Raw genomic sequence first — 23,942 nt, forward strand, 5'->3', positions numbered from 1 at the left:
GTTGATTTTCTCAGCTCCGCTCGGCATAATGTATGAAGTGCATTTGTCATAAAAACTTTCACCAATATTTCTGGTCTCTGAGGGAAAATTTTGAGAAAAAGAACCTTATGTTTGAACTCGGGTCGTTAACTTTATACATATCAAATTTCATCATAATCGGTTCAGCGGTTTAGCTTTGCTGGAAGTATGAATGAGGATTGCATCTACTGGGATCGCTATAAACTGGGATTATATTTTTTTTCTGAAATTTTTATGTGTACTTAAACCCATAAATGAATAATTATCAAAGTCAAGTGAAGAAAAAATATTTAAGTTTTTAGTAAAAATATTTATTTACCACTATTCATACTTCTTCCTATTATTTCGGATGTCATGCGGCGAGTGGTGGTAGGTAACAATATCATTCCCAAAGAGAGTTCACTGATTCTTTTGTTATTGTTGATACCGGTATTTCCTAGGCCGACGATGATTAAAAAAAGTGCATCGCTTCGTTAATACATTAATATTGTGATTTTATCAATTTAAGCTAGTAAAGTTTCTGGCGTTATGGATATTGTGTGTGAACTCCACCCTTCGCAGTTTCTTTAAAATTAGTTTACTAGCGCCATCTAGCATGAAACTTGGAAAATAAAACGGCATTGTGCAGAGAAAACATGTTGCTGTCTATACATTTCATTTCGTCAAACTTTGGCGAATTGGCAAACATTGCTGGTTTTTCAATGCGGTAAATAAAACACTCATACAAACTACGAAATGTTAATGCATTTAGTCGGCATTTGTCTGATTTCGGCGATATTCTGTAGCTGGCATAAGTTAATTCTGTAAGCACGACATCTATGAGTAATGTTCAGTACTACATCATAATTTATTGTATGTTTTATTGTTGATTACTTTACATAGATGTCACTGTAAAAATTTGACTAAATAAATACGGATGATATGGCTTCAAAAACTTTTCTATTAAGTATCTATATAATATTATAATGCTAACACTTCATCTTCATTCATTTTTGCTAGTTTACTCAAAACATAATCTGTTTCTCTCTTCAGCCCCTTTTCTCCCATTGCGTAAGGGTAAAAGTTAGATGTAGATAAATAATAGATACCCCTTGCATTTTTATCTGTTTTTAGTCCAACTTTGATCGTTTCCATAGGCCTTCTGTCAAAGCACTTTTTGTCTCTAGCATCTTGTACAGAATCACATTTTATGGCTATGAATAAATCTGGATTTGCAATAGCTGCGATCCAAAGTTCATAACTACGACCATGGCTACAAAATGGTCCACAGAACATCCAATAAATGTCTCCTGGTTGGTATTCTCCGCCGTTGACGTAGATGTTAACATGTCCGGCTGGAGCAGCCATTCCTAAGTAATCAATGTTTGTTAGTATCAAATCTACAAAGTCAGCGTCATTTTCGTCCACTCTTCCCTCAGGACCTCGGTTTTTGAAGCACGGCCCTGCAGCGTCCATTGTTGTTAATCTTGCAAATTTGATACCTACAAAAAAAAAACAATGCATTTCATCGAGTTCAAGATATCTTTTCGAGATCATTTGTTAATATTTGCAATCAATAGAGAATAATGCTGGAAAGAGGTGAATGGCATGAATTAAGTAAGGTCTATGCCCAGCTGTGGGATATTAGAGGCTGCCGATTATGATGATAATAATGATGGTAAATGAGATTTGATCTCAAGGTAGCCATCTCATTACAATTTTAGTTAGCTTGTAAAACAGATTGATGTTTTTAGACTGACTAGATTATTAAAAAGCTAAACGGTGCGTAAGAACTATGCTGTCATCAACAGAGCACGATGGACTTGCAACGCCCTGCGTCGTCGCAACGGAGCGCAACGTAACTTTACGCCTGGACGGATTTATTGTATGTATTTTTATTTTTGATCTGAATACATAGTTATTGAGTTATTACAAAATGTACGTAACTAAAAATCGACCAAAAGTTACAAACTAGTGAAACATCACAATTATCTAAAATTGATTCAAATACTTACCAGTACGTTTGTAGAAGCCCTTGGCTATAAAGCTACAGGTATGTGCTCCAAGACTGAGACCCAGCAGATCCAGTTTCTTAGGGTCGAACTTGGGTTGGAGAGTGTGGAGTTTAGCGAGCATCTCGCCTATAAGATCGCCGACAGTAAACATGAACCTCGTTGCTCTGAAAATAATACACGAAATCTTAAAAATGAATCGTCAAGTTTTCAATTTAAGAACTTAGTTTTTTTCTTCGAAGCATTTACTATTTTTCCGCTATCACGTCATCGATTTCACCATGTATGAACGTATCATCGATATAGATTAGATTTTATCTTCTTTTATACGTAAGTACCCTATTTTTGTTTGATTCTCTAATTGAAATTGGCAAATTTGCTTTCAATCAGAAGAATTTAATAAAGCTCATGCTTTATTAACAATAACATTGTCATCAATGTTATTATGATTATAATCGCGGTGATTTTATGTAAATTTGATTTATTTACTGTACAATATTTTTTTTATCAATACGATAAGGTATTAAACTTGTTAATATTTAAAATAAACGTGTTCAAAATATATCGGAGTTACATACAATATCGTAGCAACATCGAATTTGAACTTGTACCGTTCTCAAAAATTATTTACATAGGCCATTCGTAAGTCATGAATTTGAGTATATCCAAAATAATAACATTATATCCTAATCTTTTATATACTAATTTCACGATTCTTCCCATAGGGAAATTGTGGATGTTGTCCATCCAACCAGGTGCATAAAGTAACGTGCGTTTGCTCCAATCCATGTTAGGATCATCAGCTAACATTTTGATCATGTTATAATTAATCTCCCTTCTTGCAGCTATCATATGCGATTTTGCTCCATAGACGTAAAACTTGATAAATCTTAGTCGGTTTTTGGATATTACTACGGGGTTCATTGATCCTGGACCTGTAAAAAAAATAGTGTAAAATTTTGTGAAGGAGAAAAACTCAAAACTTCCGAATGGATTTTTATACAATTTTCACCAATACATTGTGTGATTCTTAAGGTGTGTAATTTACTATGGTTTTACCTGAGCGGAGCCGGGATGGGCCGTTAGTATAACCTTAAAGTATAGTTCTAATCACAGTGTCTAATATTTACTATATAATACTATATTAATAAATTAAACAAAAATTGGTTGAAAAATAAACTAAAGTTTACAAAAACTTACATTCATCCGTTAAAAATGAAACAGGATATCCCTCCACAGTGTTATTAAACGACAAAGCATTTGCGGCACTGGCCAATATAATTGGGACACAAAAATAAAATAAACACGCTTTCATTTTTTGATAACAGATTTTTTTAACAAGACGGATTATAATAAGTTAATTGTTAGTGTAACACAAGCACGTTTTATGAAAATTTAATAAATTATAATACATGCATGTTCTTAAAGTGTTATCGACTTACTCAAATAGCGTAAGTCAAGGCTCCTTAAAGATAAGTGTGAGTTGACCCAATTAAAACGTGGTTCTGTAGCTACATGAAATGCTTTAAATTGTATACGATTTAAAGCATTTTATGTAGCTGTAGATAAGGCTAAATAGCGCTCATATTTTGACAAGGTAATCTTTATCTCTCATCTGAGCGCTTTTTTAACCAAATATACTTCTTTTACCTTTTTTAGCATAAAAGCATCGGAGGCTATTTATGGTCCACTTTCCTACTGTTATTTTACATGATTTTTTCGACATCCTTAGCGGTGATATTATAGACACGCATATTCTTATACAAAATCATAAGGCACCATCTTCAAATATTGTTATAATTTCTAACTACGTGTTGGAACGCACCCATGTGACGTGATTTTTATTTAGCTTCCCCTATATTTATTATTTGAGACTTTGGGACATCATAAATTCCGGTGTCAGCGTAAAAATAAATCTTGGAGATTCGACTGTGATTTTACAACCGGCCACCTAGCTGACATCATCCCTCTTTAGGAATGTTATGCCTATTAGCTGCCAATGCTCTTTAACTCTTAGTCGCTTCGGTATCCGCGGGTGAATATGGAATGGTTCCATTCCAGGGCGGATCACACATGTGATTTTATTTAATATGTGCGGAACTTGTTGCGATACCCAAATTATTATTTTACCCAAACTAACATGTATGTAATGACGCAAAAAAAAAATCCGCGACTACCTTCTAGAAGTCAATTACATGTTACTTCAGAACCAAGACACAAAAACTGTGTACCTACATGTACGTTGCTCGAAATCTTCGTTGATTTCGTAAATCGAAGTGCAGTTTGTATTACACAAATAATCAGGGTACATTGATTTTATTTGCTATCTAAATACAACAGTAAGCTTTCTAGTAATAATTTACATATGCGTTATAACTATACTTCTATATTATAAGCAATCGTCATTTTCCGGAATGAAAGGTACCATAAGTCCTCCTCCAAACTTCACACTACATGTATGCAAAATTTCAAGAATATTGGTTGAATAAGGTAACAAATAAACATGCTTACTTTCGCATTTATAATATTAGTGAGTAGCTTTTTGTAAAGAACATCATTTTAGGGAAACAAAAGCTTATTTCGTTCATTTGCGACGACAGTGTGTCATTTATAAATATTCAATTTTTTGTTTTATTGAAATTCAAAATCGCGATGTCGCGATCTATTTTTGGTAAAATCGCGGTATTTTTTACTTTAAAAATGGCCGACAAATTATTACGAGAGAATGAGATGCAAATATCACTGTATAGCACTATCTCACTCGGCGATGCAGTTAGCATCAAGACTGTGACAGCTCAGTTGTTGTACGAAGTGCTCCCGGCTTTCGCCAAAAACGTGACATCATGATAATATCAGCGTTTTTTTGTGAAAAGTAATTATTTATATTATTTCTTTCTTTCTTCAATAACATGGTATAACTTGTTATCACAGTGTTCGTGAAATTTTTAAAAAATATTAAAATTTTAGGTTATTGATATCACAGTTTTCTTGTAAAAAATATTAATTTCACTGAGATAACTCTTATTGTAACATTGAAGATGATAATTTGATTACACGTTAGCAAAATTTAATTTGGGTTATTTGTAGATGTGCTGATTTTGCCGAATAATTTGAAGTCAGCTTAAATATTTATTTCCACTTATTACACTGTATGTGCTAATAATATTATTTACAGATGGGGTCGAGGACTAAATTGATGTTAGAGTTAGCAAGAAAAAAACAGAAGATGATGGTTGCGATGTTGTTTCAAATGATAACATGGATTCTTCAGATACTGAAGAGAATGAAATGATCGGTAAGTATGCTTCACGACTATTCCGTACTTTGCGGCTTTAGAAACCACTATCACTGACATCCTACATTAGATAGTCTATTGTATGAAGGATGTCCGTGTATTTTGCATTGAGAGTAAAGTCTTTGATTAAAATATCGGTGTAAACTTTATTATACTTATTCATAGATTTCAGAAAATTCAGAGACAACTCAAAACTATCGCCGCCGTTCTAAATCTGCAAGTTCATCGTCCAGTAGTTCTTCCAGTAGCTCCTCGTCATCATCTTTTGTAGAAGGTCGGTAAAACTTAAAAGCTAAGTAACCAAAACAAATTATATACAAATTTTGAATTCATTTGTTATTATGTCTTCTTTAATTTCCTTGCGCTGATAAGTTTTTGACTGCCTGATAACCTAAAGTGTACCTAAATTTATAACTTTACTAGATAATAATAACTTTACAAATAATTATCCTCTCATTTATACTTCTTTGCAGATAGCGATGACTCAGTTAAAGATCCAGATTAAAAATCAAAATTCAGATTTACATTAGCTGAATTTAGTGAAATTCCAATGACATCTGAAAGGAACTCTCAAGAAATAAACCAAAATGAAAACATGTCTACCGTCGCAATAAATGAAAATACATTACCACAAGATTCATTGTATCAGTCAAACACAGCTACAACTAAAAATCAAACTCCAAACTCAAATGAAGTTGAAATAGTTTAGACGCCTATAAAATAGGGAAAGAAACGGTCAAGACAGGAAAGTTGGACGAAAAATGTTGCTAAAATTTGAGAAATTGTGGTAAGTCCTACGTATCATCTAAAACTAAAAAAGTAATGCCTGAACGAATACTTAAACCCCCTTGTAAAGAAACCTGTAAATTTAAATGCCGATCACTCATTAATGAAACCCAACGCCAAGAAATTTTAAATGATTACTGGGATTTGGGTGATATTGAAAGACAATGGTCATTTATACTTCAGTCCATTGATGAAGTAAAGCCAGTACAACGTTATGTTAGAATTGATGAAAATGGAACTCCAGCACCGAAACGAAACAATAATAATGCATTCTTTTTTACTTTGCAAGGCGTAAAAATAAGGGTTTGCAAGGACTTCTTTCGAAACACTCTGCCAATTATTATTATTAATGGAATTGATGAAATTAATATTAATTAATGGAATTGATTGCCATTGCAATCAATTCCATTAATTAATATTGGCCAGTAAGTCGTTATAATATGTAATATGTAATGTACATAATAGCCGCTATCACACGACGAGACTTCTTGAAATATATTCGCCGTTGTCACTATTCCTGTATATACCTATGTTTTAATTAATTCTGTCAAGTAGTCGTTAATTAAAACTGATAACATACCTTAATCAGATGTATACAAATTCATGTAGGACGAGCAGAGAAGTGAAAACTACTAGAACTAAAGATGACAAAAATACGAATTTGAATATATTTTTATATATGATTTAAGAGGATTTTATTTATTTTTCTTACTCTACCTCTTTTGGTTGGTTACAAACTATATCAATAAATTATCAATTAATTTAGCCACAATCCTGTTTTTTCCGGTAGGTAAAGTAATCAATTCATATATCATCCTTCGTCTATCAATTTTCTTTCTAGATTCTTCTCTATTTTATTTTACTTGCCTAAGTAGTTATCCTGGTTATTTTCGGTTATCCATTCAAAATTCCATGTTGATTCAATTAATATTAATTGTCCTCGACATTCATATTTAAAATGAACTGTACATATTTATAGGATATTACTTATTTGTTTGAACACATTGTTCTCTAAAACTAATTGGTCTTACTTGAAAAAAGCTTTTTGTGTCCGATAGCTTCATTAATAAAGATATCTACAAACTATGAGAATACCACATATTATGAATCTTAAATTCAGCACACACTTAAAACAATTTGTTTTTAAAGTAATACTTTATTTAATCACAATGTTAATACTTCATCTGCATTCATGTTTGCCAGTTTATTCCATACATAATCTGCCTCTCTTTTCAAGCCATTTTCCCCTAACGCATACGGATAAAAGTTAGTTGTAGATAAGTAATAAATTCCTCTTGCATTTCTATCTGTTTTAGGTCCAACTTTTATTGTTTCCATAGGTTTTCTATCAAAGCACTTTTTGTCTCTGGCATCTTGCACAGAGTCGCATTTAATGGCAAGGAATGCATCGGAATTTACTAAAGATGATATCCAAATTTCATAGCTGCGACCGTGACTGCAGAACGGACCGCAGAGCATCCAGTAAAAGTGTCCTGGTTGGTATTCTCCGCCGTTGACGTAGATGTTAACATGTCCGGCTGGAGCAGCCATTCCCATTGTATCCATATTAGTGAATATTATATCAACGAAGTCAGCGTCACCCTCATCAACCCTTCCTTCAGGTCCTCGGTTTTTGAAGCAAGGTCCAGAAGGATCCATTGCAGTTATTCTCGATACTTTAATGCCTAAAAACAAGTTATTTGAAAAAGATTAGGCCAAGAACAAGTTTATATTGGAAGAAATTAATTTGTGCTGTCATAAAAAAAGTTGATCATTCATCATGACATTTTTGATAACGCAAAAGTTTCGGGAGATTACTGATACACTTATTGAATATTTTATCACATAGTTATAGTAATAAATGTAATGTAGAATGATATTATAGGTATACCGCTTCTTCTTCTATGTGCTTTGAAAGTCAGCTGTCGACTTATGTGAGTAATTTTTTGAAGTCAATAAGTGATTTATATGATCATAAGTAGAATTGTTGTAAGTTTTGAATTTTGCATTTATAATTTGTAAATTTATATATAATGTCTTGTTCTTTTCAAATACATAAAAAGTGTCCTAGGATCTTTTGCTGCAGACACAGTACACTGCGACTGATACTACCACTGCGACTCTCGCCAAAACGGAACACAACTAACACTGCTGTTTGGCGGCATAAATAGATGAAAGTGAATTCTCCATGCATACCTTTGTACCTCTTGTTATAATTCCACTCAAATACTTGCCTGTACGTTTATAAAAGCCTTTTGCAATGTAGCTCATGGATTGTCCTCCAAGGCTGAGACCCAACATTTCCATTTTCTTAGGGTCGAACTTGGGTTGGAGAGCATGGAGTTTGGCCAGCATTTCCCCTGCAAGATCGCCGACTGCTAACATTAACCGAACCGCACTGGAATAAAAAAAGAATGTATTCGTTAAAGTGATCACTCTATTGTAGGCCACAATATGGAATGAGACTTTGTAACTCATATATTTATTCATTGATATGTTTTTTAATCCATCATAAAATGATTGTAAGGTGACATTATAGTAATATTTCTATACTTTAAACTTAGCTTGATACATTAAGTGAATTTTAGTTATACATATTTTAAATGATTCGATAACGATATTGAACGTTTAAATTACAATACAACGAAATTGATTATCTTTATATTCATATCACGTTGAGTTGAATTAATTTGTGCTATCATAAAAAGTAATGTGAATTGAATTCATCTTCTTTTTCCTTCTTTTTCTTTAGAGTTTTGTTTATTTTTGTTATTGTACATGATTTAGAAATTCCAAGCAATAAATTTGGCTGATTAACAAATTTGGCTGATTAATAAATTTGGCCACACAAATTTGGCTGATTTTTTGGTTACTTCATTGTACAACAGATACACTTCACTAATATCAAGAGCGAAATGACTCTTAAAATTTTTGATCTACATTATTATATAGGTGTTTTAAAAGTTCAAAATACTGTATCTATTATGAAACATGAAACTGAAACTTGAAAATGTTTCAATGTCACTTACATAGGCCATTCCTGTGTGGTGAACTTCAATACATCGACAACAATCACATTGTATCCCAACTTCTTGTACACCATTTTGACGATTCTTCCCATAGGAAAACTGTGAATATTGTCCATATAGCCAGGTGCATACAGTAATATGCGTTTATTCCAATCAATTGTCGGATCCTCTGCTAACAGATGGACCATATTGTAATTGTACTCTCTTCTCTGAGTCATCTGTGGTGTTTTTGCTCCGTAAACGTAAAACTTGATGAATCTTAGTCTACTTTTAGAAATTACTACAGGTTTCATTGAACCAGGACCTGTGAATAATAAATGTTTTAATTAGATACTAATTGGTAGACAGTTTAGTATAATTCCTTTTTTGTGTAATTCTTAATGTTTTATTAGCATCTTACCCATGCTATTTTACTTCTTGACGCGATCCTGTCTTTTCATTGTTTGGCTCAAGAAACATGTTCTTTATGATCCTCTACTTCTTACTACCGTTCCTTTTATATTTCAAAGAAGTCTTGTCGTGTCATCGTTACTTGTTGATCTAAATTTTCAATGTTCAGTTTTTTTACCAACAGTCTATAAGAGAAAATGTAAATAATAGTAAACTTACAATCATCCGTCAACAATGATACAGGATATCCCTCCACAGTCCTATTAAAGGAAAAAGAATTGGCACTGCTGGCTAAAACTATTGGGGCACAAAAATAAAACAAATATAAGAACATTTTACAACTTGTTTAGGCCGAAAATTTTGTTAATTGCCTATATTTGTAAAAGTTACAATACTTTACAAAACAATATCTTAGTTACTTTTAATGGCTTATATACCACAATGGCTTGAACCCACATCAATGACTCAAGGAAAAATATCTATATTGTAATAATGTATTGTTATATACATGTCTTTAAAATGCCACTTCCCTTCCAGATGTTTGATTATGTAGGTACCAATGATATTTTTAAAATATTCTGAATTTTTTGACTCCTTAAAGCTAAGTGTGAGTAGATTCACATAGTATGGTTCTAAACTATGTAGGTACAATTGTACAGCTGCCATCGTAATTATTCATTTATTAATTACATTTTAAAAAATGATTTAGCTGTTGAATTTATCTGAACAGGAAGAAAGGAAATTTCATAATATATATTAATTTAATATTTAGTTAAATAGTTTTTATGCTAATGCATATTAGCATAAAAAAATGAAACCAAATGAGATATATTAAACGAGTAGGACAATCGACAGTATTTATAGTGTAGATTTTGCTAACAAGATTTGACCAATCAAGGCAAGTTAAACTCAATAACTGACATGAAGGAAAGGAAAAGTGTCTCTGGCTACCTGAAATGAAAATTAATTCTTGAAATGAAATGAAGAGAATGAGATAGAAAATTAAAGAGTTGATTTAAGATGAGGTAGTTCCTGAAAGGAGGAAGGAATCTTCACGTGTTTCTAATCTGAATCATGTGCAATTGATTTTTTTCTGTTGATTACTACTTCCTTTGGTGATCATCAGATTCTACACTTGTACTATAGTAGATTTCATATTCAGCTAGCGTGTAATAACAATGTTCCATCCAACAAATTGGCCAAGAAAGTTGCTTTGAAAACATAAGTCTCGAACTTACTTTGGGGCTAACTCAATCTGTGTGGGTTGTCCCTATATATTTTATATATTATATATTTATATTTTTTCATTCCATGTAATAACAGAGAAAAGGGTAAATTTATAAATAAGAAGAAGTTACGGAACGCCAAAGATGCGACATGCGTAAATCCATTTTTAATCACTGTTGATCTTTGTCCTTTGTTCGGTTCTGGTTAGAAACTTGCTAAAACTTTGTATATTTAAATTTTTCTTGTGATTTGGTATATTCGATATTATTAAATAGCTGACATAGTTTGAATTAAACTAAACTTGTGTGTATCATTTGGTGAAGATATAATATGTATCTAAGTATGTATTTTTGTTACTCTTTCACGCAAAATCTACTGGACCAATTGTTATGAAATTTGGTACACGGGTAGAATATAAACTGGAAAATACATACTTTTATCCCGATATTCCGACAGGAGGGAAGCCCCGGGGCGCAACTAGTTTATAATAATCATCTTAACAATAAGCCTGTTCTGAAGCCATCATCAATAAAGAAGTTTGATACTGTGCGTATTATTTTTTTCAGTTTTATAATAGCAACGGCTTACCTGTCACGTAAGAGTAACAAAATAAAACACAAAGAAAAATAGCCACTAGATACTAAGTCATCTAAATAACAAATATTATCAATCACAATGCTAATACTTCATCTGCATTCATTTTAGTCAGTTTATTCAAAGCATAGTCATTTTCCTTCAGCAACCCCTTTTCTCCCAATGCAAAAGGATAAAAGTTCGTTGTTGACAAGTAATAAATACCTCTTGCTTTCCTATCTATATGCGGTCCCATTTTAATAGTTTCTATAGGTTTTCTATCATAGCAATTTTTATCTCTAGCATCTTGTACAGAGTCACATTTTATGGCTATGAATGCATCAGGGTTTGTCATAGCAGATATCCATAGTGAAATACTGCGACAATGACTACATAAAGGACCACATAATATAAAATAAATATCTCCTGGTTGGTACTCTCCACCGTTGACGTAAATATTGACATGACCTACTGGAGCAGCCATTCCCAATGTATCTATGTTAGTTAGAATCAAATCAACAAAGTCAGCGTCACTCTCGTCAACTCTTCCCTCAGGACCTCTGTTCTTGAAGCACGGCCCGGCGGGGTCCATGCCTGTCAGCCTCGCTACTTTGATACCTGCAATGTTGAATGGATTTTTAAATAAGATATAATTATTGAACATAAGGTTGAGTTAGGGATTTCGTGTCTTCTTGACAACGGTATTTTTTTACTTTTGGAGGAAATAAAGTAGTTAATGAAAATTCTTATTTATAAGCATTTCCATGGATCTTATTTTATCAAAACGAGTAAACAAAACTGCTGCTATTCAGTTTGACGCAGTCTATTCTACTAGCCATGCAAAAATATAGTGCGAGGAAGACGATAGCTACTTATTTGGTCAGATTCATTTATTGATTCTAGGTAAGTAAAGGGTGTACCTGTTCGTTTATAGAAGCCTTTAGCTATAAAACTCATAGTATGTCCTCCGAGACTTAGACCCAGCAGTTCCAGTTTCTTGGGGTCGAACTTGGGTTGGAGAGCGTGAAGTTTAGCGAGCATCTCACCTACAAGATCGCCGACAGTAAACATGAACCGTGCCGCTCTAAAATGTAGAACAAAATTATGGAAAATTGTATAAATTCCAAATCCAATTACCCATTGACAACGTAGAAAACGGGGACCTTCATGTAAGTCCATTGATGATAAGTCAATTTGTATCAATAATAATTGAAGTCAAACTCTGAAACGGAAAATACGTAAGTTATAATGTCAGGTTTACTTTTGTTTTGAAAAATCGTTTCATCTTTTTTACGTTATCGATCAATAGCTTTGAGGGAAGGACCACTCAATAGCCAATTCAATAAAGCTGATTCTTTCGTGATGTTTTACGTCGTTTTACGTGAAGATGCTCATTCAACCAACTGCGATTTCAAGATGCTCCGATCCTCATCCTGTATTTTGTCACTTTTTTTTGTCAAAAACAGGTCAGTAGGTAATATTGCCAGGATATTTTACTTAAACATGAAAATTACTCACATTGGATATTCGTGCGTCGTGAACTTAAGTACATCGAGTATAATTACGTTATATCCCATTTTTTTATAAAGCACTTTCATAATTCTTCCTATTGGAAACATGTAAATATTGTCCATCCAACCAGGCACATACAACAATGTGCGTTTGCTCCAGTCCATATCAGGATTAGCCGCCAGCTGCTTCATCATATTATATGTATACACTTTTTTTGATGTGATCATATGTGACCTTGCTCCATAGATGTAGAACTTGATGAATCTCAATCTATTTTTTGAAATTTGTATAGGCTTCATTGAACCTGGACCTGCAAATAGAAATGTGGTCATCCAAATCAAAAGGGACCTTATAGCGACTAGCACTTAGGTCTTTATTGCCGTTGTTTTGTATTAGAACATAAGGTCCCTTTTGATTTTGACGACCACAAAAGTCGTTCAAGAAGAAATTGATTTGAAAACTTATGTGCCTATGGATGAAACCGGAACTTTGCTCAGTCAAACGACAAAGAGATTCGCTGATGGTCATAATCATAATCAAACTTTATTGAACAGTAGCTATGTTACAAAGGACGCATTTAATGTTAAAGTATTCTCTACCAGTCAGCCTTTGAGAACAACTGAAAGATCTTTAGGATGTAATTTAATTGGGGACCAACCTACAATATAATAAAGAAGTAAAAAAAATTTGGAATAACATTCAAGATAAAAAGTTGAAATTCAACAAACATAAGTGAGGAAATTTCATAAATATGCTCCACAATAATTATTCTAAGATTGCTGATTGCCTGACTAGGTACTAAATATAAACATAATTCATCATCTGCAGCCCTCCGTGACCCACTGCTGGGTATAGGCCTCCTTCCGTCTCCGCTAACCACCTCCATCCCTATCCAATTGTTGCCAGCAATTTCCTTTACATCGTCGACCCATCTAGCTGCCGGATGTCCTACGCTCCGTTTTCCAGTTCTGGGGTACCACTCAGTTATAGCTTTACTCCACCTTCCATCATTCCTTCTAGCCAGGTGCCCAAACATTACTAATTAAGACATTGCAAATAACCAAATGATCAAAGTAATAGACTGAACAATTAATTACCTAAGTTTGATGATAATTGTCAAAATAATTACATTAATAAATTTATATAATACAATTAACTTACATTCGTCCGTTAAAAATGAGACAGGATATCCCTCAATGGTATAATTATATGTGAACGCATTAGCACTACTGGCTAAAATCATTGGAACATAAAATATTAAAAATGTATACACTTTCATATTATATTATTTTTATTATATTTTTTAAATATTTTTTTCCTGTCTTTAGGTACCTAATTTTAACTATCAAATTGCCATAAGTATAGCTGTTAAATATAATTTTAGCAACCAATAAATTTTAATTATTTATTTTATATATTTTAATGGTGGGTTTTTAAGTGTTTTGTTCGATCTAAACAATTTTATGTTCAGACGATTCAAACATTACATTTTATTACTAATGCAAATTTTGATAAATTTGAATAATATTTGCTTATATTGTTAGCAAAATGTTGAATTTTACTTATGGATGTTCGAATAGTTTTTGAAAAGTATTTTCATAGCTCTCAAAATTATCAAGCGACGGTTAGATCTCACGTCTTGTGGTTCCATATCTACCATAATAAATAAATATATAGGGACAAAAGCCTCAAAGTTAGTTCGAAACTTGTGTTATGGGATACTAACTCAACGATACTATATTGTATAACATATACATACGAGTATATAGATAAACATCCAAGACCCAGGTCAATCTGAAAAAGATCATTTTCCATTTGACCTGACCGGGTAGTGTTCAGTTCGGCATGATGGCCAATTAGGCCACGGAGGTCATTACAGAATAGTTTAGCATGCAAGCCTTTTCCTGTATTTTTTGTTACCTATTGATTATAAGTATTATTCATAAGGCTTAATGAGCCTGACGTGTGATGTCTGACTAACGTAGAACTTTATTTTAAACATAGCTTATGAGGCGGCTAAGTGATCTTATCAGTTTTAATAAATGTAGCGGGTTTGTTCGCTATTTATTACGTGAAGGGGTTTCGGAAAAAAATAGCCTCATTTATAAGCAAGAGAAAATATTGTAATTTATATCTTTTCCCAAAAAGTAAACTCAATGATACCACTAATTTTGCATTGAGATTACAATAAATTACCTATATACTTATCTACCTATTTATAACTTATACTTATATCATAATATTTCCTTTTGGTTCGAAAGATGAGACTATCTTGAAGTTAAAGAGAATTGTTTGCTAGTTCATATCAATGAGTTGATATTTTATCAAAAACATTAAATCATATTTCTTTAGGTTTTGTGTGACTCATAACGGAACCATACAAATATAAATGCAAAATAAGGATTTCCAGAAATTCTAGAATAATGAATGTTAACATATATTTTGACGATTTGGTTTACATTGTCACTATTACTTTACATAATACCTATTTGACATCATATTGTACAGGTTATTATGAAGTTTTCGACTTCCTCCATCATGAGTTTAAGTGGTTTGCTATGAAACTATACGGAATTGGCCAATTGACCATACCATTGGTAAAATTATTAAATTAAACTGAAAAAAAAAATAATATCGTACAAAATTACCGAAAATTCTGTGCTTAAATCCCTCCTCAGCTGCAAAGCGGTGGTCTTTATTTGATAGTCGTTATTCCTCGTGGCTGAAGGTCGTAGTCATTACGTGAAATGAAACACACACAACAACTACTGGCCTTTTCCATTGAAGATCTGCTTTGTAACGAATGTCCACTTTCCGTCGTCTTCAACATTTTAGTTGAAAACATTGCAATTTAGACAATTGTCTTCGTGCACTTTTTAAGATACTTGTCTGCTCCTAGTTGAAGCCACACATATCCCAGACATTTGTTCTCTACGTAATACACTTATTTACGATCTAAAAAAGCACCCAATTTTTAATCTGTAGGTATTTTGTTTTCTTTTTTTTTTTTGGTATAAATTATATTTCTTTACAGCCAGGTTCAGACAGCGTAGGTACATTGTACTTTTCCAATATTTTGCTTTGCTTCATGTTTTACGTTTAAATACCAACGTTTTGAAAAAACTATTTTTATTGTCATTGATTCAGTTTATGTTTTACAGCGACGACGAGACTTGATGTTTTCGGTTTATGCAAATTTACAAAAACGTTCCCAGGTTCATGACAAAATATATTCTTTTTCTTGCTTGGAGTTAAAATTTACCACATGATGTGGTTTCTAATATACACAAAGATATTTTATAGCAATGTTAAGCTATCCTTCTCTCTCTTCTGCGCATGATCCCGATTGCGTTCGGAGTTGTGACGCCACGAGAACCATTTCACACATAAGTTAATCAACCAGTGTGCAGGTTTCATCACGATGTTTTCCATAATTGGAAGCAAGTGGTGGTCGATGAAAACTACTATACATGAGTCAAATTGGTATACAAACCCATGTGGCACGAGTAGGATTCGAACCTGAGACATTTCGATCCACAGGCAGGCGTTTTTCCATTACACCACCACCGCTTCGTGTTGTAATGCAGTGTGTTGGAAATAGCAAAATTTTTTGTTTGTTTTTTATTGTCTATTGCTATGGCTTTTAATAAAAATGCAAATAATTTCTAATATTCTAAAAAAGTACATATTCTACATCAGCGGCGCCCCGGGGCTTCGCTCCCGTGGGAATTTCGGGATAAAAAGTACCCTATGTATTATTCTAGATTATATATTTCATAACAATTCATCAAGTGAATTTCGCGTGAAAGAATTACAAACATACACACATAAATCCCCGCAAACTTTCGCATTTATAATATTAGTGGGATGTTGTAATTAGTATAACAGAAATGTAGTTCCGGATGCAAAAAAATATTTTTTTTTTACTTCATACACACACGTCAGACTGAGTATATATATATATATATATATATATATATATATATACCTTACAACCTGCATACATCATTTTATGATAAGTCATGCCTCGTAGTAAGGAAGGAAGTAAAGGCGTTGTGTAGGCCATGACACATTGTTTTTTTTTTTTTTTTTAATATTTGACATTCCTTACGCAAAATGTTACGCATGTTGAGTTTCATCGCCACAACAGTCTTACAATCAATATTAATTATAATCATTACATGGTATAACACAAAGTCGTTTCCCGCCGTCTATCTATACCTATATATACTTAGATATTTAAAACTACGAACGGATTTTCTAATAAATAGAGTAATAGGTAATTCAAGGAATAGCTTTATCACATGCACAATTTATATACATCATGGACCTTGATACCTTTTAGGGTTACGCACAGAAATACAACGAAAAGCTATTACAAAAACTTGCACAGAGAAAATCAATTGCCAAAAGGCTTGCTAAAAGCTTCGATGTATCTCTACCGTGAAAGTCATACTTGTATAGGCAAAAATAGCATTCTTAAGAAAGGTCAGGTGGGGACGGTCGCAACATCACTGTCAAATCTTTAAAATTTGCGGCTTCGCGGCCTCACAACCCAAGGAATGCGCAAGGATAAAAGAAATAATGTAGGCTGAAAGATAATATTCATTTTATAAACTTTACGTGCGGAGGAGAAATGAAAGAAGAATGAGGTCGGTCATATGTTTTTATTCCGTCGACGTTGAATTTGTCTACAATTTTTCTTATGGTTACACCGCAATGACATAAACTAAAAAAAATATAAGTACCTATTTTAAGGTACTTTAAAAGAAGTTTAAAAGACATCATACCAACGTCAGTTCATCGTAGGTACGCATAAACTTTTGTGCGGAACCCACAGCCATAGAGCTGATCAAGCTCAACCATTTTCATTTTTTCAGAAGACAACTTGATCGCGTGTCTTTTTTTTTAAACATTCAACATTGACGTCGGAGATTTGTAACTTGTTAATTTAAACTTGTATTTATTTAACATGGAAACTATTACATATGAGTGACTTGGTGATTTTCGTTTTTTCACGTCCGTATTTACGTATATTATATTCTTCGGTTGTCTCGCTGTCAACCAAGTACATAATATCAACTCGATTTTTTTGTCTGTGCTTAATATAAATAAATATGTATTAAGTGCCAGTGTTAATATAAACAAAATTATTGTACAGTGATTGTGTGATAGAGAAAAAAACAAAATGTTATTTGTATACTTGTTATGTGTTCCTGTATTCTTTCTCGACAGCGTAAGTGCTTTTGTTAGCAATAAAACTATCGAGGGATATCCTGCAAATTTTTTACCTGAATGTAAGTTTTGTTTTTTACATACATCCTTATTACATACAGGTTTATTTGTTAGACAAATTAAAAAAATCCTCGACTTTCAATATTCATTTCGCTACAACTTTTGAGGGCTGAACCGAAAATTAGCTATCAAATAAAAAAACCGCATCCAAATCGGTTCAAATGTTGATGAGATACGGTGCCACGTACACAGACAGACAGACACACTTAACAGTTAAACTTATAAAACTCCTCTTTTTGCGTCGGGGGTAAAATGAAACCAAAGTTGTACGCAACCATCATTTTTGATATAGTAATTTTTAAAACTAGTATTAAACTCAAAATTATAGTCAAGTGTATACAAAAATAGGAACTTTACTACTTACTAACAACGTTTTGCTAAAACCTATACTAGATTTTAAGTTTAGACTGTTCGCTATATAACTGTGAACACCGCACTCCATCCAGCAGTATTTTCGTGATGCGCGAACAACAGACAGACAAAAATTCTCAAAAAATTGTTTTGGGTTCCATTAGATATTTTTCTTTAATATCTTCTATGTACAAACATAACCCATTTACAGTTTTATTATATTTATAGATATAATAAAACATAATTGTTATATTTCAGGCCCAGGCTCAACAAATCCAGTGGTTATTACGAAGAAAAACTTGAAATACATTCAGATATACATAACAGGAGCGAATGGTAACAAAAGGACCAAATACTCGTATGACACAATGGACGAAATTGCCAACGATCCCTCTATGGACTGGGACAAACCTACCGTCTTCTATATCCCAGGCTGGTTAGAGAACTATGACTTTCCGATCAAAAATCATTATACCAACAATGGACCAATATTCGAGTCACTATATAAAAAGAAAGGTTACAATGTGTGGGTGTTAAATATATTCAAATTCATGAAGAAAGAATATCCAGTGTAAGTATTTATTATGTTTGTCTATTTGGCCAAAGGTAAGCGGACCCTGGGCTCCGACGCTCTACGGCTGAGGAAGAAACAGGGAGAATACTCAGATGAGAGAGATACAATTGGTCAAAGATCAACAAATATAAATTTTACTGTAAATTATTTGTTGGTTCGCTGATATCCTAAATATATGGAAAAAATACATTTTCAGATTATGATAAGATGAGAAAAAAATCTATTACTAATATCATCAACAATACACTACCCATGTTATTCATAAAACAGGATAAATTATACTATCACAAGTTACATATTGGTAGACAACGAGACAATATACTACAATACTACAATACTTCAGCTTAAACTGTAATCTTTTTATGAATTACGGGGTAGAGAATTAAGAACGTTAACTATACTCTAAGACAGTTCCCCGTTACGTAATATCACTATATGTTTCTCAATTTAGACATTAACAAAATCATTATTTAGCTCAACGATGGATCTATTAAGTGGAGTAACAAAGAGTGAGAGAAATTCACATAAATATTCCGTTTCAGGGCAGCTCGGGCCGTGATGGCAATCGGTGCCCATGTTGCAGAAATGCTTGCCCGTCTCTCGGCTACACAACCGAAGTTTGACCCCAAAAAGTTGCAACTTCTTGGCGCCAGCCTTGGAGGTCAGACAATGAGCTTCATAGCCAAGAGCTATACCAAACTAACAGGTAAACGACGTAGCATTTTCTAATACAAAAACAAAACAGATCACAACAAGTCTTTCTGGAATAAATATGCAGTTACATGCTACAATGCTTTATTTATTATATTAGGACAAATCACACAGATTGAGTTAGCCCCAAAGTAAGTTCGAGACTTGTGTTATGGGATACTAACTCAACGATACTTTTTTTTTATAACATATACATATATAGATAAACATCCAAGACCCGGGCCAATCAGAAAAATATCATTTTCCATCATGACCCGACCGGGGATCGAACCCGGGACCTCTCGGTTCAGTGGCAAGAACTTTACCACTGCGCCACCGAGGTCGTCAATATGAAAGATTATATTTCCTACGTATACGTATACACTTCAATAAAGACAAAATTATTGTAAATCGCTCTAAAGAAGGAATACTCCAAATAAAATTATTTTGATTTAACTGAAATTGAACTCTTTATGATTATCTGTTTGATGATGGTTCAGTTACCCAAAGAGGAACTTGGCTTTTAATGTTAGGATTTTCTAGTTTGTGTTTGTGTTGTTCATGTTAACATTTTGCGATTTTATTAATTAATTGGGAATTTTTTTAAAATAAACATAGTACATGGAATACGATAACTGCAGACAAAGCGTCAAAATTGTCATAGAAAAACCTATTTTACAATAGATTTTTAACCCCTTACGCAAAAAGAGGGGTGTTATAAGTTTGACCGCTAAATGTGAAGGAACTTGGCTTTTCATGTTAGGATTTTCTAGTTATAAATTTTCTGTGCAACTTCTATCTTTCTCCATATCTGTTACTATATTATGGAGAAATCCCCAGGATTACTTGAAAATTTGAAATAAATGTTAACTTTACTATTTCAGGCGAAAAAATCGGAAGACTAACAGGCTTGGATCCCAGCGGTCCATGCTTCAGAAACCGTGAACCTGATACAAGGCTGGACGAGAGCGACGCAGACTTCGTCGATGTGATCATGACGAACATTCACGTGTTCGGTATGGCCGCTCCAGTAGGCCACGTCAACTTTTACGTCAACGGCGGCGAAGTCCAACCAGGGAAATTATACTGGATGCTTTGCAGTGTTATCTGCAGTCATGAAAGAGCATTGCAAGTTTGGAAAGCAGCTGTGGCGTATCCAAAAGAGTTTATAGCTGTCAAATGTGACTCGGTACAAGATGCGAGACGAAGGAATTGCTACGATAGAGTGCCGCTTGAAACTAATCTGATGGGGCCAGATACAGATAGAACTAAAACTGGTATCTTCCTTTTGACTACGACAGGCGGTTATCCATATTACCTGGGGAAAGCTGGCTTGAAGAAAGAAAACGATTACTTGCTGAATCAACACCATAGTTATAACAATAATGACGTTTTACGTTTTTAATATTTGTTAACTAGGTTTATATAAATTAGTGCTAGGTATGATTTTTTTTGAGATTTTGATGTGAATATTTCGACGATGTTTTACCAAATTAAATTAATTAGTTGGATGCTATAAAATTATTTTGTTAAACGGTGTGTTTACATACCTATCATAATTTTCAAAATCGGTCCCGTAGCTGTGAGATGGTCAGGCCTTGTTTCATTCAACGCGTGGCGGTTCATTGTCGAGGAGTTTTCATATGGTATACTTATTATATTATTCCATACATTGCAAGCTAGATAAAAACTTATAAAAATACTATCTAATTACCTAAATTGTATGTACAATACCTGCTCAGAAAATCGAAAAGTCTGCGATTTTATCTAAAAGACGAGGCGACGCGACGATGCCTAAAGTAAACTAAAAAGTTGACTGAGGCAACACGCAAAATGTTATTTTATTTGACAAACTCTAATAAAATAAAAAATACTTTGTCAAATAAAATAACATTTTGCGAGTTTATTAACTGGGATTTTTTTTTAAATAAACATAGTACATGGAATACAATAACTGGAGATAAAGCATGAAAATTGGCATAGAAAAACCTATTTAACAATAGGTTTTTAACCCCCGACGCAAAAAGAGGGGTGTTATAAGTTTGACCGCTAAATGTGTCTGTCTGTGTATGTGAACCGATTTGGATGCGGTTTTTTTATTTGGTAGTTTGCGGTTTAATTGTTATGCGGTGGTTCGTAGATATGTTTGATTAAAATCAGTTTAGCCGTTAAATAGTTGTAGCGAAATTAATATTGAAAGTCGGGGTTTTTTTATTTTGTCTTGTTTATGCCAAGTTTGAAGTTTCCGATCAGCTGATTGGAGCTAATAAGAGTAATATGTTGCTTTATATTATCATCTTATATGAGAAGAATAGCTGTGAATAAAAACTCTAATGTAAGTTGATTTAAGTCAACCATCTGTTCGAAACCTATTCATATATAAATGCTAAAAGTTTGTGAGGATGTATGTGAGTGAGTATGTAGGTTTGTTACTTTTTCAAGCAAAATCTACTGGACGTATTATTGTGAAATTTGGTACATGAGTAGATAAAACCTTGAGTTTATTGATTACGAACAAAAAGGCAAAGAAACAAAAAATCAATTTTTTTCTCTCTCTTTACTGTAGGGAAGTATGGACATATTCTCAAAAAGAATCAGTTTCAATTCTACGACGCGAACCCGACGTCAACCGTTTTTGTATTATATTGATATGAATTGGATCAGTAAAAGTTTACACATCACAAAACAACATGGTTATTTAAAACTTCTCTGCCAAGACCACACTTTCGTATGCTCTTAGAGTAGGTATCCACGAATATTTAGTCAATATTAAATATAACTGAAAGCTGAAAACTACTGAATTCGTAGAATTTTAAGAAAGCAGCCGCTCAGACCACATGCACCATCAAGGTTAGAGTGGAGAAGGAGTCGAGGGAGCGTAATCGGTGGAAGAAACTCGTGGAAGAAATCACGGCCTTTGACCTTGTAACGCTTGTTTTTGTAAAAATATTTTGATCGATCTTATGAGTTCCTTCTTTCGTTTTTTTTTATACGTTTGAAAGCCGTTTGTAGATAATCTATGGTTGTGCCTGTTGACTACGACAGTTGTCACGGATTTAGTATATAACTGTCAACCAGTTGACAATCTTACCTTGCGGGCAGTTGTCGAGGTTATTAAGAAATTAAAATATTCCAATAATAAATAAATAAAAATATTGTATTTTTATAGTGTATTTTGTATTTTATCGAATGTATTATACATTCGATAAAATACAAAATTGTATATATGTATGTATGTATTTTATCGAATGTATAATACATTCGATAAAATACAAAATACAAATCACACAACAAACTTGTCGAAAATTCATCGAGTTCGAAGGACCCGCACACAATTTGGGATTGTTTGTTATTATACCTATTGTTTACCTACCTATTGTTACCTACTTTTTTACCTAAACAATTGATTATTATGCCATTTAATTACCTTTTTTACATGACAACCTTTATGGATCCACAAACGTGGAATTAGTAGGTCCTCGTTAAGTACTTATTAAATCCATGCCCACAAAGGATTGGTAGCGCCGTTCTTAATGAACGGCTTAAGTTCTTAATGAATGGTTACTAATATCGTTGAGGAAATCTGTTCAAGAGGTTGGTTAAAAGTAGTTTTGACCGTATAAGAGTTTTGACTGCAACATTACATTGAATACAATGGAAAATCCATGAACCTTATATATCAGAACATGCGAATGCTTGTTATGTAAACATATACCTAGAGACAACGTCTATGTGCCAAAATATAATGTTAACATACTTATTATATTGTTCAAAATAATTTGATGCTCTTTAACATTCATAAATCATAATAATATGAAATGGTTTGAATTTTCAATTTTTAGGGATTCGTTACTTGAATTAGAAAAATGTCAAAGGTAGACTGCTTTTGGTGAGGTCAATCATGTTGACAAAATAATTTATTTGTGGCGGTCCAGATCAAAAGGGACCTTATGGCGCCCGCCACTTACGCCATTATTGCCGTTGTACTCGAACAACGGCCTAAGTGCCAGCCGCAATAAGGTCCCTTTTGATTTGAACGGCCACATTTTAATTGATGATGAAAGTAAAGATGATGAAGAGGTTTTCGCGGGTTCGGGTTCCTCTAGAGGTCCTCACTATCTGAATCGTTTTCGGAATCCAGCGAATGGAATTCCTACTTCGCTCTCCTCTCTCTCTCTAACACCTGATTACTTTCCCGGTTTCTTACTCAA

The 23,942-nt window shown here is 33.3% G+C and overlaps 3 protein-coding genes and 1 long non-coding RNA gene across 8 annotated transcripts; 2 read left to right on the plus strand and 2 right to left on the minus strand.

Annotated features, from left to right (window-relative positions):
• Positions 1 to 360: 360 nt before the first annotated feature.
• On the minus strand, positions 361 to 3,436 carry LOC128672950 (phospholipase A1 member A-like). The gene is made up of 4 exons (XM_053750487.1): positions 3,210 to 3,436; positions 2,641 to 2,944; positions 2,013 to 2,176; positions 361 to 1,499 (listed from the first exon to the last, which is right to left on the minus strand). Exons 1-4 carry the CDS (start codon positions 3,322 to 3,324, stop codon positions 979 to 981), a joined length of 1,104 nt encoding a protein of 367 aa, XP_053606462.1. The 5' UTR covers positions 3,325 to 3,436; the 3' UTR covers positions 361 to 978.
• A 1,755-nt stretch (positions 3,437 to 5,191) lies between these two features.
• On the plus strand, positions 5,192 to 6,728 carry LOC128672994 (uncharacterized). Its single transcript, XR_008405024.1, has 3 exons — positions 5,192 to 5,304; positions 5,470 to 5,578; positions 5,778 to 6,728. It is a non-coding gene; the product is annotated as an uncharacterized LOC128672994 (long non-coding RNA).
• Positions 6,729 to 6,863: 135 nt separating this feature from the next.
• Positions 6,864 to 15,880, minus strand: LOC128673177 (lipase member H-like). 5 transcript variants are annotated; one of them, XR_008405049.1, is made up of 6 exons: positions 15,470 to 15,880; positions 13,983 to 14,054; positions 12,828 to 13,131; positions 12,230 to 12,393; positions 9,729 to 11,927; positions 9,306 to 9,423 (listed from the first exon to the last, which is right to left on the minus strand). XR_008405049.1 is itself a non-coding variant. In XM_053750845.2 (4 exons), exons 1-4 carry the CDS (start codon positions 9,521 to 9,523, stop codon positions 7,255 to 7,257), a joined length of 993 nt encoding a protein of 330 aa, XP_053606820.1. In that variant the 5' UTR covers positions 9,524 to 9,719; the 3' UTR covers positions 6,864 to 7,254. The 5 variants fall into 5 exon arrangements, 2 of the variants coding, with proteins under 2 accessions (XP_053606820.1, XP_053606819.1); XR_008405050.1 differs by lacking the exon at positions 13,983 to 14,054; XR_008405048.1 differs by lacking the exon at positions 15,470 to 15,880 and having other exon boundaries at positions 13,983 to 14,286.
• Positions 15,881 to 17,735: 1,855 nt separating this feature from the next.
• Positions 17,736 to 21,252, plus strand: LOC128673195 (phospholipase A1-like). The gene is made up of 4 exons (XM_053750873.2): positions 17,736 to 18,118; positions 18,726 to 19,038; positions 19,584 to 19,747; positions 20,616 to 21,252. The coding sequence occupies exons 1-4, from the start codon at positions 18,010 to 18,012 to the stop codon at positions 21,134 to 21,136; spliced, it is 1,107 nt and encodes a 368-aa protein (XP_053606848.1). The 5' UTR covers positions 17,736 to 18,009; the 3' UTR covers positions 21,137 to 21,252.
• The last annotated feature ends 2,690 nt before the right edge of the window (positions 21,253 to 23,942 follow it).

Source organism: Plodia interpunctella, chromosome 10 (genome assembly GCF_027563975.2).
Source record: "Plodia interpunctella isolate USDA-ARS_2022_Savannah chromosome 10, ilPloInte3.2, whole genome shotgun sequence".
Taxonomy (NCBI): Eukaryota; Metazoa; Arthropoda; class Insecta; order Lepidoptera; family Pyralidae; genus Plodia; species Plodia interpunctella.

Bases quoted from the DNA above. Each gene is read 5' to 3' on its own strand.
- LOC128673195 (XM_053750873.2), top strand. From the start codon at position 18,010: ATGTTATTTGTATACTTGTTATGTGTTCCTGTATTCTTTCTCGACAGC. The intron at 18,119-18,725 runs GTAAGTTTTGTT...GTTATATTTCAG, and splicing joins TGCAAATTTTTTACCTGAAT to GCCCAGGCTCAACAAATCCA. The intron at 19,748-20,615 runs GTAAACGACGTA...TTACTATTTCAG, and splicing joins GAGCTATACCAAACTAACAG to GCGAAAAAATCGGAAGACTA.
- LOC128672950 (XM_053750487.1), bottom strand. From the start codon at position 3,324: ATGAAAGCGTGTTTATTTTATTTTTGTGTCCCAATTATATTGGCCAGT. The intron at 2,945-3,209 runs GTAAGTTTTTGT...TTTTTTTTACAG, and splicing joins TTCATTTTTAACGGATGAAT to GTCCAGGATCAATGAACCCC. The intron at 1,500-2,012 runs GTAAGTATTTGA...TTTTTTTTGTAG, and splicing joins GGGCTTCTACAAACGTACTG to GTATCAAATTTGCAAGATTA.
- LOC128673177 (XM_053750844.2), bottom strand. From the start codon at position 9,843: ATGTTCTTATATTTGTTTTATTTTTGTGCCCCAATAGTTTTAGCCAGC. The intron at 8,489-9,119 runs GTAAGTGACATT...TTTTTATTCCAG, and splicing joins ACCACACAGGAATGGCCTAT to TGCGGTTCGGTTAATGTTAG. The intron at 7,776-8,324 runs GCAAGTATTTGA...ACTTGTTTTTAG, and splicing joins AGGCTTTTATAAACGTACAG to GCATTAAAGTATCGAGAATA.